Consider the following 20,911-nt stretch of genomic DNA (forward strand, 5'->3'; position numbering starts at 1 on the left):
TTGCAAATATCTAGTCACAAGGTGTATTATTTGCACCCATCTTGTGCAGGCACAGAATTTATGCTTTGTAAGTAACGTATTCACTGATCTGCAGCCTACAGATTCGCCGCTACAAGAGATGCATGCTGGTGACAATACTGCAGTGCATACTTGTATCATATCTAAATTGGTCTGTTTTTATAACCTAAATATTCAAGTTCCCCACTGCTACCACTGTCTGGGAGAGTGTAAAATATCCCCATGCACCCTGTACAGATGCTGCATATTGCCTTCTGCTTGTTTCCCAGTGTCTTTGTCTTTAGCTCCTCTGTACTTGCTATGTGCGAGAGGTATGAGATAAGCCAAAGCCTTCTGGGAGCAGGCGTGAGCTAATTTCCGCAGCAGTTCCAATTACCTTGCATATAGCGTGCTCAGATTTCATGCTTTTCTCATTGGTGGAGTGAACAGTGAAGGCACTTCGTTTTAGGCTGTATGAATATACAAGAAAATTCTCAGTGACCTTTATGACAGGTCCTCTGCAATAATGGCGGTGTTCCCTATTCCAATCACCATGCAACAACTGCCAATTCATTTAAAGGAACAATGTTGCTAAAATAACATTTAAGGAGCAGGGGCAACAGAACTATTTTATGTTGGGGAGCAAGATAAAAATCATCCTGGCGTCCCCCCCCCCCCCCCCCCCTCTCGTCACTCTACCCTCCCCTCCCAATTACCTAAGGCTGTGGAAAGGGGTCTATCCACTACCCTTACCTAAGCAGTGGCCGCAGACTGTCAGAGATTGTGCTTCATAGTAATAGCTGCACAGCATGGAGGAGGAAGTGTAATTTGCAGTGTTTTAACTTAAAGACCGGCACATTACACCTCCTCCTCCATGCTATAATAAAGCACAGCCCCTGACAGTCCGCTGCTGCTGCTCCTTTCAAATGTTTTTGGGGCTGGCACACCGCCACCTTCCGTCCCGACTTCCATGTTGAGGAGTAAAATTGCTATTGATATTCCTTTTAATAGAGATTTACATGTGATTGCCTCCCCACCCACAGTTTCACTCTTTGATTTAATTAAGCAACCTCTCTGTTCAAGACACACTTTAAAACTGAATTAAGTTACCCATACATGAGGAGGTACTGTCTAATTGTGGAGTGACCACATCTATACCCATGCCACATGTGTACTGCTAAATTGGACCGATATGGCTGTTCTGTCCTTGGCTTGACCAGCTTGATCCTTTAGGGCCCAATTAGTCTGGCTAGCTTCTGATCATTGGCAGAACTGAATTTCCTCCACTCCCAATCTCTTTCAGATGTTGAACTATCTATAAATGGCAGATTGATCTTCCAGCTCACTGGATGTATGGCCATTTGCTACCAGTTGTACGGAACCCAAAATTTGTAATCTGTGGGGTACCCCCTCCTTCATCCTAAAGTATTCCTTTAGGAACTAGGAGTATTTTTATGATACAGGAATTGTACAGTCTTTACTCAGAAAAATGGATGATGAAACGTGGATGAAGATGCATACTGTATGTTCTCTCCCTCCCTATGCTCTGTAGCTTCCCCATGTGGGCATACTGCCATGTATGACTCCAGTTTGTAACCCAGGTTATTGTCACATTACAAATACGAATGATTATGTCAAATGTATCTTAGTGTGTACAGTGTGTGTATAGAGCAGGGGTTCCCAACCATGGTCCTCAAGGCACACTACCAGTCCAGGTTTTAGGGATAGCCATAGTTGAGCACAAGTGACTTAATTAGTACCTCAGTTATATTGATTTAAGCATCTGAGCACAATCATGGATATCACTAAAACCAAGACTGTTAGTGTGCCTTGAGGACAGAGGTTGGGATTAACACTGGTATAGAGGAATGGGATTGAAATGTCGGTTCTGTTTAGCCGCCAGTTCAAATCCCAACAGCGGATGCCCAACATGAGGAGATACCGACTGGGATTGGTAAGTATACTAACCCTCCCCTGTGCCCCCTAACCCTCCCTTAGTGGTGCCTAACTCTAACCTCCCCCTGGTGGTGCCTAACCCTAATTTCCCCCCCCAAACCTAATGCTAACCCCACTAGACTCCGTAATACTAACCCTCCCTTGCCGGGATTCCGCTGTCTGCATTGAGACCGGCGGCTCTCATCACTACATCCCTGTATAGATATAGATAATTTTTTGTATATATATATTGTTTTCTCTTTTGCACAGTTTTTATTATACGAAAATCTAATGAGGAGAGTAAATACTGCCTTTTATTATATTCCTCTTTCTTAGCTTCAGAACAAACAAAGGACTTGGGTATTCTGCTCATTTTGTTGGTGGTTGCTTAATTGTCACATCCATAAAGTCCAAGGGAAAAGGCTTCCAGCATTGCGTGAAGTTTGATTTCAAGCCACAGAAGGTGAGAAATGTTTAGTACGGGACTTTTCGCACCTAATTGAATATGCCCCCATGTCGACATTATGTGGTCATCCTTTTGACTGCTGACATAAAATACCACACACGAGCAGTATAGTTGAATGGTATCGGTTAAATGTTATAGACAAATAGGTATATTTTACAGCGCAGTAAGTACTTTTCTACCTATAGAGATCTAGGTAAATATTTGGCAGCTTTAGTGTAAAGAAGTAGAAAATGACACCTACCTGCTGTGACAAATGCTTGCAGCTTTTCATGTTATGATACTCAGTCAGTAACACTTTTAAGTCGAGATGAGCAGTTCGGTTTTACTTGGTTCTATTCGGATCTCAAAAACTGCATCATATTGGCTATACGGCTAGAACGTGTTTTGGATAGCCAATGAGATAAATCCGAATTTGTACAAATTTGGTGAAAAGAACAGAGTTGAAACCGAACTGCGCATCTACTTTTAAGTAATAAAAATCACTGTATTGATATAATTTTATGTTTACAAGTTATTAATATTCAATTAGGGTCTATAGCATTTTTCTTATAGAATCCCTGTTCTTAAAATCGATTTTGTTGTGCTAATGTTGTCTTAAAGCAATAAATATTTTTATTATGTTTGCCTTAGTGGTATATGGTGTCAATCGTCCACATTTACAATCGATGGAAGAACAGTGAACTACGATGTTATGTGAATGGTGAATTAGCTTCATATGGCGAGATAACCTGGCTTGTCAATACAAGTGACGTGAGTTCATTGACTGCGGCTTTACCAGCTTGAGTGCTATTAGCACCAGTCACAGATTTTAACATATTCTATTTTACATCTTTTGCTGTTTCACAGGATTTAATTTTAAAGGGGTAATTTATTAAACTGATTAGAAAGAGGTGTAATAAAACAAAGATATAGTGCCCCTGCATCGCACACTGTATGTGAGTCTCCAGTTCTGCTGCTGGTTGCACATGGGGCATATGCAATATGCACATCTGGTGTGGCAAAGGGAAATCTGCATATTTCCAGTTCTCCAGCCCACTGAGACTGTGAAGTTGGCTGGAAAACTGAAATAAAGCTTTAAAAAAGGAAGAGGAGGTTTTCTAGAAATTGATACCCAGAACATAGTTGCTATGACCAAAACCTTGTTTTTCTCATCTCCTTGGTTACTATCAATTGGGCGATTCAATTCAGCGCGAATTGAATAGTGCTGGGAGCGAGCCTTCGGAGCTATTCAATTCAGTGCGCTGTTTGGGTGGGCTAAGGATTTTTCCTCGCACTCCTCTGGGGATGCGAGGAGAAATCCAACCAGAGAATGCCAGTTAACGCGCCTTAACACCCTTGTTAAGCCGCAATAACCGGCATTCTCTGACCACACAGAGCACTGACTTGAATAGCGCAGGGAGCTATTCAATTCGCGTTGAATTGAATCTCCCCCAATGTTTGTTTTTAGAATGTTATTTTAATGACTTACCTATTTTGCTGTTGTGAGGCATTTCAAATGTTTTGATTCTGATGAAGAGTTAGGGATCATAGTGTATGGCTGGGTACACACTAGGTGACCCGCCAATTCAACGCCTGATGGTAATTTGGCACAATATATCGGGCGGTCGGTACACACTGAATACGGTGAATGACTGCTTAATATATAGTTCACCTGCACTATGCACTTTACTGGCGTCAGCAGCTGGGTCGCTCCATCGGCCCCTTGGGAGCGCGCATAGTGCATACACACGAACCGGACGATATGTCGGTCCAATTTGGATTATTGTCAGAGAAATTGTCTAGTGTGTATCCAGCATATGAATGTTGTGCAGATGAGAAGAATGTCAAATGTTCATTCTGATGTCCACTGGGGAGCTGCCTGGGGTGGGCATGCGCAGGGGAGCTGCTGGGGGTGGGCATGCGCAGGGGAGCTGCTGGAGGTGCCTGTTTGTGTTTGGAAATAGATTCTTTGATCATATAGTAAGCATAGGCAACACATTATAGCGGTTAACTGTGATCTAATGTACCTTGGCGATGGCTGCAAAAAATTATTATTCTAGTTGAATTGCGGCTCAAGAAAATGCCTGTTTAAATGATCATTTAAAGCAATGCAGTTGTGGTAGGAGGATGTAGAAACAAATTTTCTAAAGCAGTGTGTTCAATGTAAGACCAAATTTGTGCAGTACGTAAAATGTACATACAATATTAAATTTGACACAAACCAACCGTCAGTGATTGCTATACATAATTGACACAAATGTAGCTAAAAACATTCCAGGGTCTCTGGAATTTTAATTTGAACTAGTTTACATTCCTTTTTCATCCATCTGGGGGATGCCATTATCTCTGGGTTATGCATAGTAAGCTGTGGAGTCTGGCACTAACTAATTAAGACTGGTGCCCACCCCCTATATAAATACTCCCCTTCCACTAGAATCTCACTCTTGTTTGTAGTGCGTTGGAGTAAGGCACTAGCTACGTCTAGCTTTTAGTTAGGTTTAATTTTTCTGTTTGGTTTGGGTGCTTAGTTCCTGGCAACAGGCAACAAGCACTAGCAGAGTGGGAGCTAGATAGATAGAAATAGAGGTTTGTGTGAACCCTGTATCCCACTCTAAAGACGGCCCCTGGGGAAGTCTCCAAACTACATAGTCCCTGGGTCTCTCTCCATACCAAATACGCATCTGAGGAGGCCGCTGGCAAAAAGGTAAGCTTGATACATTTTATAGGTAAATGACCTTGTTTGCTGTATTTACTGCTTCCCGGCATGCCGCTTTAGCAGAGCGGCTGGCCATGCAGCAGCAGCTGTAGAACCCCAGTGCATGCGCCTCCACCTTTCCCAGGCTTCTGCAGGGCTCACCGATTTCAACCCCCTGACGGAGACCTCCGGCTGACGTTACAGAGCTGAACATGCTGCTTGCTTTTGTGTGAGAGGGTGGCTCGTTGAACGCCCCCATGATGCGGCGCCGCGGTAACATCAGAGCTCTGCAGTTATCTGGATGGAAGCGCCGGCGACTAGGAAACCTCCCCAAGTATTTTATTTCAGAACAGGATACCAAGCTTTGAGAAATTCCACCCATGGTGGATGCTACTATTGCTAGGTTGGTCAGGAATACTGTTATTCGAACAACACAGTCTGTAACACCTAATGATCCTATAAATAGATTGAGGCTTTACTTAAATCTATAGTCACTTTGACAGGAGTCTCGTTGCATCCTGTCCTGGCCAGCGCCAGGATAAAGGCTATCAATTCCTGGATGACCCAGATGATTACTGAATTTCAATCAGAGGATTTGTCTGAAGCTAGTTCATTAGCTGATCAGCTTTTGGAAGCTCTGACCTATAAAGGTGATACTTTAATAGATACTATCCATGTACAGGTTCATATTTCCGCTTTGGCCATTTCCGCCAGCGGTTCTCTATCGCTTAAAACATGGAAGGCAGACATAGAGTCCAAGCAAGGCTTTTGGGGGTTTTCTGTTTGTTCCAGAATGAACTAAAATTATTTCTCAGGTCATGGGAGGCAAAGGTCCTTACCTTCCAGTGTCAACACCAAAACCAAAATCCCCTAAGTTTCGTTCCTTTCGGACCCAAGGCAGGGGAAGCTTTCAGGCCTTTCCGGAGTATGCCTAGGGCTCCCCGTAGAGGTGCCTTCAGGTTGCATGGTGTCCTTGGCACCTGTCGCCCTTCTGCTGAGTCAGCAGGTCAATCAACATGACTCTCACAGGACTGGGACCCATCCCCTGGTGGGAGGCCACTTGATCAAATTCCTGGAAACTTGGATTCAATCCAACCCGGATTTTTGGATAAATCAATTGGTAGCCAGGGGTTACATTTTAGATTTGGAGGGTCCTGTTCCAGAAAGATTTCTTTTCCACTCCTCTCCCTGCGGATGGCTGCAGAAAGGCGACTCTCATACAAGCAATTTCTACGCTTTGCGACAACGGAGTAATTATTCCGGTTCTACAGCAGGACCTGGGGTTTACGCCAGTCTTTTCTTGGTAGACAATCCGGACATGTTGTTTTGTCTCATTCTCAACCTCAGGGGGTTAAATGCTTATCTCCACTTGGAAAAATTCCAGAGGAGTCCATAAGGTCAGTCATTTGTTCCATGGAGGAAGGGATATTTCTGACCTCCATAGATATCAAGGATGCCTACCTCCCATATTCCAATATGGTCATCAACATCTTCTGTGGTTTGCAGTGGAGTACCGGCATTTTCAGTTCCAGGCTCTGCCATTCGGTTTGTCCACTGCTCCAAGAGTCTTTACAAAGGTTATGGCACACATTATCTTCCTATTCAGGAGTGGGGGGGTCAATATGTTGGTTTATATGGATGATTTGTTGCTAAGGGCACCTTCAATAGCCCTATTGCAACAGCAACTTCAGATTACCATAGGCATGCCTCAGATTCGGCTGGATCATCAATTTACCCAAGTTAAATTTAATTTCATCTCAAAGGATGGTATTTTTGGGTCTTCTCTTCGACACCCAAAGTCACAGAGTGTTTCTTCCGCAGGCAAAGATTCAGGATATTCAATCCAAAATAAGGAAAATTTTACAGATGCCTCATATCTCAGTCATCAGGGCTATGCAGCTACTGGGGAAAAGGGTGGCTTCATTCGAAGCCGTTCCTTTCGCCAGAGGCGATGCCTGGCCACTGCAAGACCAATTGCTTCGTCAAGGGTGAAATCAGACCCTCGATTAAACAAGCAGATGTTCAGATTATCTCTGCAGACCCGTCAGTCACTTCTTTGGCTACAGGATGCAAATGTGAACAGGGGTTGCCAATTATCAGTAATAAATTTGATAATTGTCACCACAGATGCCAGCCTAACAGGCTGAGGGGCGGTGGTTCTAAACATGCACCTACAGTGTCTTTGATCCGTCCAGGAAGCTTCTCTTTACATAAATATACTGGAATTGAGGGTGATTCGGTAAGCATTGGTTCAGACTCAATCCCATCTAAGGAGCCTACCAGTGTGAATTCAATCAGACAATGCCACGGCAGTTGCTTATATAAACAAGCAGGGTTGCACACGCAGCTGGCGAGCAAAGAGGGATGTTTCTTACATCCTTCTTTGGGCAGAAAGTTGGGTTCCAGCTATATTGGCAATTTACATTCCAGGGGTGGACATCTGGGAGGCGGACTTCCTAAGGCACCACAGTGTGCATACAGGGGATTGGGAAGTGCACCAGGAAGTGTTTGCAGAAAAAGTCTCCAGATGGGGGTCTCCAGACATAGATCTAATGGCTTCTCATATCAACAAGAAACTTCCAAGGTACGATTCTCTGTCCCGGGATCCTCAGGCATCTCTGGCGGATGCCATGACAGCACCTTGAGTGTTCCAGCTGGAATACATCTTTCCTCCTCTGGTAATGTTACCAAGGGTAATTCAGCGGATTCGATCAGTGGCACAGCCGGTCATTCTGGTGGCTCCAGACTGGCCACACAGTCATTGGTACACAGTTCTTCGGAACATGCTGGCAGACGTTCCGTATCGACTGCCCCTGCGTCCAGATCTGTTGCTTCAGGGTCCATCCCATCACCCCGATTTGCCTCATTTGGCTTTGACGCATGGTTGTTGAATCCATCATCTTGAGGGTCAAAGGGTTTTCAGAATCTGTTGTGAAAACCATGATAGAGGTTTGAAAACCAGTCACTTCCCAGATTTATCATCGGATATGGAGTATATATATTTCTTGGTGTGAACGACATAAGTTCAAATCCGAAAAGTTCACAGTGTCTCGTCTCATGTCTCTTCTGCAAGATGGGTTGGTTAAAGGTCCTAGATTCTCTCAAATTCCAGCCCTATTGATTCTGATTCATAAACAATTAGCCACCATTCCTAAGTTCAAACCTTCTTGCAGGGGGTTCTTCGCATACAGCCTCCTTATGTCCCGCTGGTTCCACCATGGGACTTGCATTTAGTTTTGGAGGCTCTTCAAAAGGCACTTTTTGAGCCTTGGGAAATCTGTAGAATTGCAATATCTCACTTTGAAGGTTAATTTTCGTCACTTTCCTGTAAATCCCCACTTTACAGTTTTCATGAGGTTAGGGTAGTGTTACGCACTAAACCTTCCTTTCTCCCGAAAGTGTTCTTGGCTTTCCAAATTAACCAGCATATTGTCCTTCCATCCTTTTGCCAGGCTTCAGTGACTAGCAAAGCTTCTTTCTTAGTACTGTTGGATGTGGTACGTGCTTAATGCATTTACTTGGAGCGCACTGCGTCTTTGAGGTGTACGGATTCTTTGCTGGTGTTGGTTGATGCACCAAAAAGAGGCTGGCCAGTCTCGAAAGGATCCATGGCTAGATGGGTCACTTCTGCCATCCGACAGGCATATTTGCTTTCAAATGTGACTGTTCCAGACTCAATTCGGGCCCACTTGACTTGTGCTGTCGGGGCTTCTTGGGCTGTGTGGCATGGTGACACCGTTGAGCAGCTGTGCAAAGCAGCTACCTGGTCATCTGTATACACTTTTACAAAATGTTACCGCTTCTATACATTTGGAGCAAGGGACGCCAGTGTTGGGCAAAAGATTCTTCGAGTGGTCCGCTCCTATGCTCCCCCCCCCCCCCCTTAATTGGCTTGCTTTGGTAGATCCCAGAGGTAATGGTATCCCCCAGATGGCTAAAAAAGGAAATACTATTTTTACTTGCCATAAAATCTCTTCCTTGGAGTCCATTTAGGGGATGCTGGGATCCCTCCCTTGTTTGGTTTCATGCTAGTTACCTGTTGATTTACTGGTTTTCTCAGTTCCTCCATGGGTCTTTATCCGGCTTTGTTAAACATAGACTGAGGGTCTAGTGGAAGGGGACAGGTTATACAGGGGGTGGGAGCCAGTCTTAGTTAGTGTCCGACTTCACATATCACTATTCAGAACTCAACGGTATTGGCATCTTCCAGATGGACTCCAAGGAAGAGATTTTACGGCAAGTAAAAATCATTACTTAAAATAAAAATAAAGTTTTGCCTTAAATGGCATCTTGAATCGATATACTGATCACTATATATGTATAAGTGGCAAAGTATGGAACTTTAAAGTTGCGTGAAATGCCTGTCAAAATTGTAATTGGAGCTATTAATGGTGAGGAGGGGCAGATATTATTATTTAAAATAAACTGTAACTTTTAGGGGCAGAATAATTTTCGCTTTTGTCGACAGTAGGCTGTTTCTGTTCCAGCATCTGTAGGCTGTGAGCAGAATAAGCTTTTTGTTCATGAAACAGTTTGCCATTTAAACAGCTTCTGCTGCTAATTCAATCTGCCCCTTAGTGGCCAGTTTAAATCAAAATAGGAAAAGAACACCTAAAAATTTACTGCTCCAGCACTGTGAGATGGGGTCAGCAGTACTACTCTCCAGGGAAATCTTTGGTTTATTCCAATGTAGTAATGTAACAACAGGTCTTTTGTGGACTGTCCAAATTAAATGCTTTCAGTTATATTCCTATTGCTGATTACTTCTGTGCTAGTCGGCATTCTTTTCTGACAGAATATATTTAAAAAATTAAAATTATTTCTATTAAATATCGCTATACTAGAGACAGCAACACTTGTTGCGTAGGAGATCATTAGAGCCATGAGCAGCCTTGTTTGTCAATGCTTGCTTCATCGGGGCATTCATGTTTAGCTCAACCAAGGCCCCCAAAATTATTCCCAAGTCATACTTTCATAAATACATCATATAAAATATAAATTTATTTTACGTTTCTAGAAAAAGGTGAGAACTATAGTTTCCTTTCCGTTGTTTTTATGTAGTATTGTGATCTACAAGTCACATACAGGAAGATGTTTTATGGTTTCTTTCATATGTATATTATCTATCTTCTTTAGACGTTCGACAAGTGTTTCTTGGGTTCATCTGAAACAGCAGACGCTAACCGAGTATTTTGTGGGCAAATGGCTTCTGTCTACCTATTCAGCGAAGCCCTTAATGCCGCTCAGATCTTTGCAATTTATCAATTGGGCCCATCATACAAGGTAATGCTTGTGACCCATGCAATTAGCTTTAACAGGATCCCAAAATAGGGGTTGTGTGTGTATGTATGTATGTATGTATGTATGTATGTATGTATATTTATATTTGTGTATATAATTTAGTATTTAAATCTATGGGGTATTTTTTACCAAAGATTGGAGTGATATAAAGTGGATAGGTGTAAGCTGCTAACCAATTATCTTTTAACTGTCACTTTACAGGCTGTTTGAAAAGTGTTAGGAGCTGATTGGTTAATACTTTATCTTTCTCCACATTATCTCACTCCAAGCTTTGATAAATACCTCCCTAGATGTTTATTATGACATTTTCATTATGAGCTGGTTCATCTTGAAATCTGTGCTTGAACTAGTACGAAGTGGTATTTGTAGATTTTTTTTTTGCACTTGACTGGTCTGAAAATGAGCCTCTTCCTCCTTTTTACAGGGTACATTTAAATTCAAGACGGAAAGTGACCTCTTTCTTGCAGAGCACCACAAGTTGTTGTTGTATGATGGCAAGCTGTCTGGTTCCATCGCATTCACATACAACCCAAGAGCCACCGATGCTCAGCTCTGCCTGGAATCCTCTCCCAAAGATAATGCCTCTATATTTGTGCACTCACCCCATGCCCTGATGCTTCAGGTACAACAGCTTCTTAGTGTGTGCAAAACTGCCAGCTTTACTATGGAGGATGTGGTCTCTTCTGTAGTAGGATTAAATCATTATCTAGTCTTGCTACATAAATTGACTCTGAATATTATTACAAATATTGACATTATCACAGCGCTCTTTGTCTTCCCAACCTGCAATGTATTGTGCTGGGTATAGATAGACAACTGTAATCTGGATACTTCTGTTTAGCCAACTATTCATTTTTATTAGTAAAACAGGCGTGGTGACTCCTTTTACACTTCTGCAGCTATCATTGTCTGCATTGCAGATGGGCTACATGCACACTGGGTTTACAATTTTTCTCTTCCGAGGTGTTCTAAAACATATGAAGCCCTTGTAAAACGCAGGGAAAATGTTATTTAATGTATTTTTTTTCCACATGAGACATTACATATATTATTACTACAGTGCACTGTTTTGTGACCCCTCCCCTTAGTGTACCTGCGATGCTTGTAGACACAGTGATATGTGGTTAAGAAGCATTTGTCATGAAACTGATAACTTCCTGTACAATCGCTCAGACTTTCACTTCCCTTAAGATGCAAAATTTTGACCACCTATTTTTATATGTATTTTCCAGGACGTGAAAGCTGTGTTAACCCACTCCATTCAGAGTGCTATGCATTCCATTGGAGGAGTGCAGGTTCTCTTCCCTCTCTTTGCGCAGCTGGACTATAAGCAATACGGGTCTGATCACATTGACACTACTGTCTGGTGAGTTAATATGAATTTTTGGAATTTGTTTAGTTAATATTGTCTGACTGTGGGGTAAATCTACTAAGCAAGCTGGGTTTTCTGCGTTTTCCTGGCATATTTGCATCCCACAGATTTATGAAGCTAAAAACCACAGCAAAAATGGCTAAATATAAATTTGTTGCCTCTGACAGACAATTTTGTCTAAAGAGCAGCATGGATCCCGGCCTCCTTCTGTAAGAGAATCTAGCCCCATACTGATGGCACAATGGCTTATTCCTAACACTCATAGTTTAATGTTAGAAAATATCTCTACAGTACAAGCATGCCGAATCATGCCCAATTTTTTAATGGCTGCCAGGGTTTGATGACACTTGGAGAGCCATGAAAGAATAAAAAATGAAGACACTGACAGACACATTGAAAATGTTATTGAAAAAATCCCCATCCCCACATTACCCTCTTTTACCTGTTGTTTATATAAATCCAATGGGAGGATCATCTTCGATCCATGTAGCCACAATGTCCTGGCTTGGCAAAGAAGAAAAACCACATAAAACAATGCACAGCTGGTCCCCCATACAAATAACCGGTATAACGTCATTTAGTAGGTTTTCGAACTTGCCCCTTGATATGTCTGGTGGTTAGTGCTCTTTTTAATAATAATTAATAATAATAATAAAAAAAATAAATTGGGGTGGTGATTTGTGATCTCTACGGGTATTTGGCTATGGTTTTTACCTTCATTAAAAAGAAGAAAAAAACAAGCCTAGAACAGCACTGCATGAATCCAAGGTATCTGTGCAGCACTGCTCTGCGTTTTCACCATGGGTCAACTATTAAAAAAAAATCCCTAATAGTTGCCTGAGTGCGTGTTGTGCGAACATAGGCCCTCATTCAGAGCCACTCGCTATTTGCTGTCGTTCGTTCTAAAACAAGGGGTGGCTATTCAAATGAACCGTTCGCTGTTTGCGGTCTGTTCACGCCTCTATGTCTGAACGAGCGAACAAAACTTGCGTTCGTTTTTTGGAAAAATACGCCCCCTGGCCGCTCGCATCCTACGTCATGTCCGCTATTTATTAGATTAATCGAGTACATCGACAAGGGTATGAACTGCTCGCTATTCTTGGGGTTGGTGTTTGCTACCACAATTTTGCGAGCAGTTCTGACTATAAAATAACCCAGTGACGTGGTCAATGACGCTGCTGTTTTAAATATGCACACCCATAAAACGCCCGTTTTGACCTTTAAGCACGCCTGCGTTCTGATTTCCACTCCCCATTTTAAAGCACCTTCCCCTGTTACCACCCACATACGCCTCTTTCTGTCACTCAAATTAGCAGGCATTCGCTGTTTTGCGAGCACATGAATTTCGGCCGCACTGACTGGTTAGCGCATGCGTATAACGATCCGTACGCATGCGCAGTTGGGCTAACATCGCTCAGAACGAACGAGCGGCCGCTAACGAGCGGCTCTGAATCAGGCCCATAGTCTGGATTGCAGATATAGGGCTGGTGCAAGTGTGTGTGCTGATGATGATGACTGCTATTTAACTTAACCAAGCAAACAGGTAGGTGTGCAGCAGTTGCATAGCTGCATTCAACTCTGTGTGGGTGCATTTAGTTCCAAACACGTAACACAAATGCAGTTGCTGACAACTTGCGTGCAACATTGGGCCTTAGTCTTTATATACCCTGATTAATATGTCTTCAGTCTGATAGGAATATTAATACTGTGATTTTCAAGTTTTATTCCTGAATAAGTAGCAAAATGTAATGTATATTGTAGAGAGCAGAGTTTCCCAAATTCCAGATGGTTAAATCAAATGTACTGATGTACTAATTAAGTCACCTGCGCTCAAGCATAGATATCCTTAAAACTAGAGCTGTAGTGGCGGAGTTTATAAACCTCTGGTATAGAGCCATATAAGGACAATGTGTCCACAATCTTTTACTTCTAAAGACAATATAAGATTAATGTACTGTGCCTTTCATTATACTTGAATTTGATATAGTTCCTTTCATGATGTTTCCAGTACTAAGTTGATTCACAAGCTAATAAATATTGTTTTGTGCGGTACTTTTTGAATGCAAAGGTTTTTTTTTTCGGTCTGATAACTTTTTTTCTTTTGTCCTCCCTTAAGTTCCACTCTGTTGGCCTTCATTTTGGAGTTGCTGAAAAACTCTCTCGCTATGCAAGAACAGATGCTCTCCTCAAAGGGCTTCCTTGTAATAGGCTACAGTCTAGAGAAGGTAAGTTTAATGGACATGAGCAGTTCCAGATGTGTGGTGGAAAGCTTCACACTCATCTGTGATATTGATATAGTTTTAAAAATGCAATGAAATGCAGGCAGTTATTCATTGATTGTATTTGCAATGCACAGTTTTATCAGATTTTCTGTCATAAATTATGACACTGCACAGATTTTTTTTTTTTTCTCATTGAAAAAAACACAAGCCGTATAGATATTTGTGCATCTTTACAGTTGTATCATTATACAGCCATGGCCAAAAGTTTTGAGTAAAGCATCCTGAGACCATTCATGTGTGGGGTTGCTTCTCAGCCAAGGGAGTGGGCTCACTCTCAATTTTGCCTAAGAACATCCTCCAAGAGCAACTTCTCCCAACCATCCAAGAAAAGTTTGGTGATGAACAATGCCTTTTCCAGCATGATAGTTATCACTTTTGCCTTATGGGAGGTGCTCTAAGTGGCCAGGAAACTCCCCAGACCTTCATCCCATTGAGAATTTGTGGTCAATCCTCAAGAGGTGGGTGGACAAACAAAAACCCACAAATTCTGACAAACTCCAAGCATTGATTAGGCAAGAATGGGCGGCCATCAGTCAATATGTGGCCCAGAAGTTGATTGACAGCATGCCAGGGCGAATTGCAGAGGTCTTGAAAAAGAAGGGTCAACACTGCAAATATTTACTCTTTGCAAAAATTTTATGTAATTGTCAATAAAAGTCTTCGACACTTATGAAATGCTTGTAATTTTACTTCAGTATACCATAGTAACATCTGACAAAAAGGTCTAAAAACACTGAAGCAGCAAACTTTGTGAAAACCAATACTTGTTATTCTCAAAACTTTTGGCCATGCTGCAGTTGCACTAAAAAGTCCCTCTTGGCACATTAGGTCCCATGAGGCTCTGCTTGCACCGGGCATTTTTTTTGCGAAAAATTAATCTAAGTCGCAATGTGATGTATCTAGCATGCACCAGCAGACACTGCTGATTAATTTGATATGACACTTGTATATCTGTGTGCGAGCGAGTCTCTGAATCTGCAGCCAAGTTCCGTTGTGCTTCATAAACAGACTCGTGCACACAGATATACAAGTGTTGCACATTAAATTAATCAGCAGTGTCTGCTGGTGCGTCCTATGTGCAAAGATGCCCAGTGCTAGCAGAGTAACACAGGGTGGGTGCCTAACGTCAGGTAAGTCGCGCTGCATGGCGCATTGAGGCTAGATGTATGAGGACACATTGCTTTCTTGTTGACTGAACTCATTCCCAACAAACTCATTTTATATTTTGTATTGAATTAAAAATGGTCTTTTGTAGACGTTATCTGACTTGTGCATTAAATTTTAAAAGGCTTTTAATTGCATTTAGAATAACAAAATCTTCACATGTCTCCTCCACACTTGTTTTAATTTACTTGAGAAATTAATTTTAGCTGATAGTGGTCAATGTGTTCCGGTCAAGTATTCTTGTGTATACAAGTTGGGGATAAAAACTCAGTAACATCTCGCACTAACAGTCCCATCCCTGTAAAAAAGAAAAACCCAATTAATTAATATGTGAAAAATCAATAATTATTTCTAAACATGGCAATCTTTAAGTGATTTCTACCTTTTGGGTGGCTGTGATTTTAACAGAAACCTTCCCCATATTGTAAAGCAACCTGTGGGTTTGCTTCGTGTGACCTGTCGTTCTCCAGTTTACAGCCTACAAAGATGTATTTTTGCATTTTGTTTTTTTCCTATTACAGCTGACATGCACTGTATCTGAAAACACTGTATTCTCTTTTGGGAACAGCAGTTCCTATTTAAATGTGATACAACGCATTCAGTGGAATTGATAATTTTCGTAAACAAAAGCTTATTTTCTTCTCTCCCTTTGTCTGTGTACAGTCTTCCAAATTGCATGTTACTAACACCGTCCTAGAGCTCAGCCTGGCATTTTCCAAATACCTGAGCACTTTGCATAATGGGGTCCCCTTACTGAAACAGTTGTGTGACCACATTCTACTTAACCCAGCAATATGGATTCATACATCAGCAAAGGTCAGTGCATTTTTTTTCTTAACTTTTCCTTTTTCAAAATACTAAAGGCACATAATTACCTGCATGGACTTGTAGAATCTGTTTCATCCATATAGGTTGTTTTTACTACGTTTCATATTCAGCTGTATTTGACACCACAAATGTCCCACACAAATTTGCTAGGACATCTACATTGATATGCAGGCCATACATCTACAGCTCTGATTCCCCGTTCTGCCGATCCCCCGGCCATGATCTGTCGGGAAAAAACAGCATGTTCAAAATCCCCAAATTGCCGATCCCAATAATTTTTTGGTTGGGTTTGATGAATTGAGGATTTCCAACAAGTCAGATTTCCCTGACCCCGCCATCGGCAGAACGGGATTGATGCAATTCATCACAGATGTATGGGCCGCATAACAATGCTATATTCAAAGCTCCAATCTCCCACTTCATCGATATGTGGGTGTTGGCTGAACTGAAAATTTCAGGACGAGCGGCTTCAGCTCATTATTTCCCTGAAGTGACAGTGGCGCAACACCAGTTATGTGGGGGTACTGCCCCTGCCTTTTCTATAACCGCACAATCTGGCATGGATGGTGGTGTGCATGTGTGGTTGGGGCCAATGCCATATCATCCACCAGTGCTGGGCCCTAAGCCAAACTGGTACCAGTTATTTTTATAGCAGTGCCCCAGGATGCTGCTACCATTTTAGTGCTCTGATTGACTCCAGATTATTGTATCTTTCTAGCCTTGCCACCTTTTTCTCCTCTAATGCCGTTTGTTACCCCCTTCTGAAGAATACATGCTATAAGCAAGTGTTGCTCTGATCCAAGTAAAACAAAGTTTAAAATGTAAACCAGGTTTCTTTATCTGTTATCCACATGTAAGCTAAACTTGGTTTACATTGCAATAGACATGGAGGTTCTAGATAATTACCCTGTAATTGATGTAACCTGAAAATAACACTAGCATGGCAAAAAAGCTTTTAATTTAGTGTATTATTTATTTGTAGTTTGCATGTGTTGTGTGTTAGAAAGAAGTAACCTCTTTACCCATTGAGTGCAGGCATACCATTCTATGAACTGTGAACCAAGGTCCCTGATCAGAGCAGTTAGGATAAGGAGGCATAGGTTGTAGGGCACAGGTTTACAAACTCTGTCCTCTGGGCCCTAAACAGGTCATGTTTTCCAGGTCTCCTCACAGAATCACAAGTGAAATAATTAGCTTCACCTGTTTGTCTTTAAAATGCGTCAGTGAGTAATGACTACACCTGTGCACCTACCAGGTGACCTGGAAAGGAAAATGTGAACTGTTTGGGATCCTGACGACCGAGTTTGAGAACAGGTTGTTTTACGGGATGCCGGCGGTCAGAATCCCAACAAGGTTAGGATACAGACACCTATCGCTCAGTACCCTAGCTCTAACCCTTATCCTAGTGCTTACCCCTAACCCCAGTACTTGCCGTCAGGATGCCGGCCCCAGGATTCTGACAGGTGTCGGGATTCTGGCGCCGGCATCCCAAGTGTTGGCATCCCGACTATCGGTCTTTTGACCGGATCCCTTTGAGAATTACTGGTGTAGTGTTGTAACTCTTGTTGCAAATTGTGGTGTGACCACTGCTGCAACTCCTATTCACTTTGCTACCACAGGGCTGTGACCTGGACAGTGCCCTCCTGCATTTCAGGCAGACCCATTCTATGTGCCAGTTGTGGACTTTCCTGAACTCCTGCATGTCGGTCCTTCTCTTTTTATAGCTAGCTGGGCAGAAATGGCTCCTCTACCAGGTGTAGCTCACAGTGGACTGCCTGACCTAAACATTTGGGAGACTTTAATATGCATTATTGTCCCTAACCCAGAGCAGTCCTCAAGACTGGTTTACACAGGTCTGTTCATCCTTGCTCATAGCGAACTTAATAACCACCTTTAAGGATTTAGGGGTAAAGTTATAGTTTATTACAAAGGATGAAAGCCTTATTATTCAGGACTGAACCATTACTCCAGTAAGCTTAGTACTAGATTTTTTTTTTTTATTGATATAAATGTCTGCAAGTACAGTTACCTGTTCAGCATGGCTTCATAGTTTGTTTTTACTCGAGCAATATTCACTCCCTCGCACACAATGGATTCCTACTTCTCATTGCAGAAGTATTGCTATTATGTTGACTTTTGCCTATGACCTATGTACCCATAGCTGGCATCTCATGCCTGGAGTAAATGAGATGTGGCTGTTTTGCAACCCAGTTGTACCAAGTAGTGCACCTACCCACACACAGATTCCAAAGCAACAAAACAGGGCGATTAAAGAAACTATATGATTTAAAGAAAGGTTAAAACTCCTTGCCTTATATTTATAGAGCAGTTTATTTTATACATAGTAATTTTTCTAGTGTTTAATTTCTAGTGAAGGGTAGTACCTTGTTTTTTTAAATGTATTTGACCCAAATACTAATTTGCTGTCTGTAGGTACAGTTGGCCTTGTACACCTACATGTCCACTGACTTCATCAGCACAGTTAACATCTACAACGCAGTGCGGAGAATCGGGACCGTACTCCTTGTGATGCACACTCTGAAATATTTCTATTGGGTTGTTAATCCCCAGGACCGCAGTGGCATTATCCCGAAAGGATTGGGTATATTGAGTTTTTATTCTGTCTTTGAATTTGCATGGATGTATATGTAATGTCTTTCGTATATGTGTGTGTATGTATAAATGTATGTGGATATGTTTGTAGACATATATTTTTGCTACTTAGACTTTCTATGTAAAGTTGAGACTGTCTAATGCAGAATTTCTTAATAGCATGAATACTGTGTATTAACTATTTAATTTGAACTTGTCTGTGTATGTAACCCAAGATGGACCCCGGCCTAACCAGAAGGAGATCCTGTCTCTCCGAGCATTCCTGCTTATTTTTATAAAGCAGTTGGTGATGAAGGTAATATACTCATATCATGGTTGCCATTAGACAAACATGGGGAAAGTTTTCTCCTGTTTGTTTTACTCTCTATACGTGTTGTGCCTTGTCCTCTGATTAAGACCAGAAACAATCTTTTGAAAACCTGAACCCAAAAAATCAATGGATTTTTCCTCTTGAGCAGTCTTTGGTCATTTAATTGCAATTTATGGAGTAATTGAAATCTGCTGGTCCCACTTCTGGTGAGGACTATTTAGAGACTGATGGAGCATGCATTGGGACACCAACTGCTAATTTTATATATAAAATTAATTGGCCTGTTTGTCCGGTTATGCATTCTGACACCCCTGCACCACTTGGAATGAAACCAACGTGAGGTGGTCCATTTGGATCCTGGATAGATTTTAGGGGGGGGGTTAGGGTCCTGGTCGGACCTCCCGTTGGTTTACGCTGGGCAGAACTTTGACCCGGGAAGCCTTTTCTGAGCCTTCCATTGGATGGATTTGGACAATAAAACTTCAGAGTGGTAACATTGGATCCCAGAAGACAGGGGGTTGAGGTCCCCGTCTGACCTCCTGTTGGTGCACGCTGGGCAGAACTTTAACCCGGGGAGCCTATTCTGGGCCTTACACTAGATGGATTTGGATGAAAACTTCAGAAGAGGTGGCAATTTGTCTGGGATGCCTAATGGAGTGGTTGGGGTCCCGGTCGGACCTCAAGGTGGAGTGCTTCGTGCAGAACTTTGACCCAGGGAACCTGTTGTGGGCCTTCCACTGGATGTATTTGTACGACATCATATAATAGAACTTGAAGATTTAAACCCGACAACCGTATCAGAATGATGGCAAATGCGTCATATAGAAAAGTGAGCCCCGGTTGCGGGCCATGGCAATCCAGCATTGCAATCGGCTCCATACAGTGAGGGGAGGGAAGGTTCCTGCGCCAAAAGAACCTTGTGGGTCATCCAATAAACTTTAATTCCACATGGCAACCTTAAAACAACTATGAATCTGTAGGCGAAGCGAATCGGGCAGGTAATCTTTTTAACTTCCCACCTGCAAAAAAACATTTGGGTACATGGTTCTTTAAGTAGTGAGACCTCTACCCATTCCATGCAAAACACAAAATAGAGTTTGGAATAAGAGAGGCCCACAGTAGGGGGACGTTCCTGAATCCGAGACTGCAAAATGGATTTATAGACTACCACATACACTTTGTATACGTTTACTTTCAAATCTATTGGATTGTAGAGAGACTGGTCTACAACACAGAGAACCAAATGAGAATAGGCAAAAATATAGAGTTATGGTAGACTTGCCTAGAATAATGCCTTTTCTTCGAGGTCCACAGGGATGCCATGGGGATATTATGGTTGGAAGACCAGGCACCAAAGAGTTAAAGCTTTGACTCCCAAAATGCCCCGGTTCCTCCTCCATATATACCCCGCCCCTAGAAATAGGACTTCAGTTTAGTTAACAAGCTTAAAGGCAGGAGAAGGAAGAACAATCGTACACCAGAAACACTCTTACAGAAGATGAAAGAATCTGTGACTGAAAGAAAATCACCCAATGAAGCCAGGTGTGTCAGGGTGGGTGCCCTGTGGACCCTTTGGACCTCGAAGACAAGGAGTTATCTAGGTAAGTCTACCATAACTCTATATTTCTTCTTTGGGGTCCATAGGAATCCACAGGGATACTATGGGGATGTCCTATAGCAGTTCCCCTAGGGTGGGGGACTCTCCTGAGCAGAAAGGAGAACTTGTCGCCCAAAGGAAGCATCCTGGGAGGCTAAAGTATCAAAGGCATAAAACCTAATAAAAGTGTGGACAGAAGACCATGTGGAAGCCTTGCACAATTGTTCAGCAGAGGCACCATGACTGAATGCCCACCTTGACCCTACAGACCGAGTAGAATGTACTGTCACCGAGCTTGGGACAGGAGGATCAGCCTGTGTGTACACCTGAGAGATAGTCATGCGTAACCATCTCTCCAGAGTCTGCTTATTA

The 20,911-nt window shown here is 42.3% G+C and overlaps 1 protein-coding gene across 2 annotated transcripts in view; it reads left to right on the forward strand.

Moving 5' to 3' along the window:
• Window positions 1-20,911, forward strand: part of LRBA (LPS responsive beige-like anchor protein) — a 626,758-nt gene that overhangs the window by 48,583 nt on the left and 557,264 nt on the right. For both annotated transcript variants that reach the window (XM_088448343.1, XM_088448354.1), the window contains exons 6-14: window positions 2,269-2,395; window positions 3,029-3,148; window positions 10,209-10,355; window positions 10,798-10,995; window positions 11,606-11,739; window positions 13,862-13,970; window positions 15,855-16,007; window positions 18,453-18,621; window positions 18,848-18,927. In XM_088448343.1, coding sequence (XP_088304469.1) covers window positions 2,269-2,395; window positions 3,029-3,148; window positions 10,209-10,355; window positions 10,798-10,995; window positions 11,606-11,739; window positions 13,862-13,970; window positions 15,855-16,007; window positions 18,453-18,621; window positions 18,848-18,927 — 1,237 coding nt within the window. The remainder of the gene's footprint in view (window positions 1-2,268; window positions 2,396-3,028; window positions 3,149-10,208; window positions 10,356-10,797; window positions 10,996-11,605; window positions 11,740-13,861; window positions 13,971-15,854; window positions 16,008-18,452; window positions 18,622-18,847; window positions 18,928-20,911) is intronic.

The sequence above is a fragment of the Taudactylus pleione genome, unplaced genomic scaffold (assembly GCF_031769625.1).
Source record: "Taudactylus pleione unplaced genomic scaffold, aTauple2 ptg000021l, whole genome shotgun sequence".
Taxonomy (NCBI): Eukaryota; Metazoa; Chordata; class Amphibia; order Anura; family Myobatrachidae; genus Taudactylus; species Taudactylus pleione.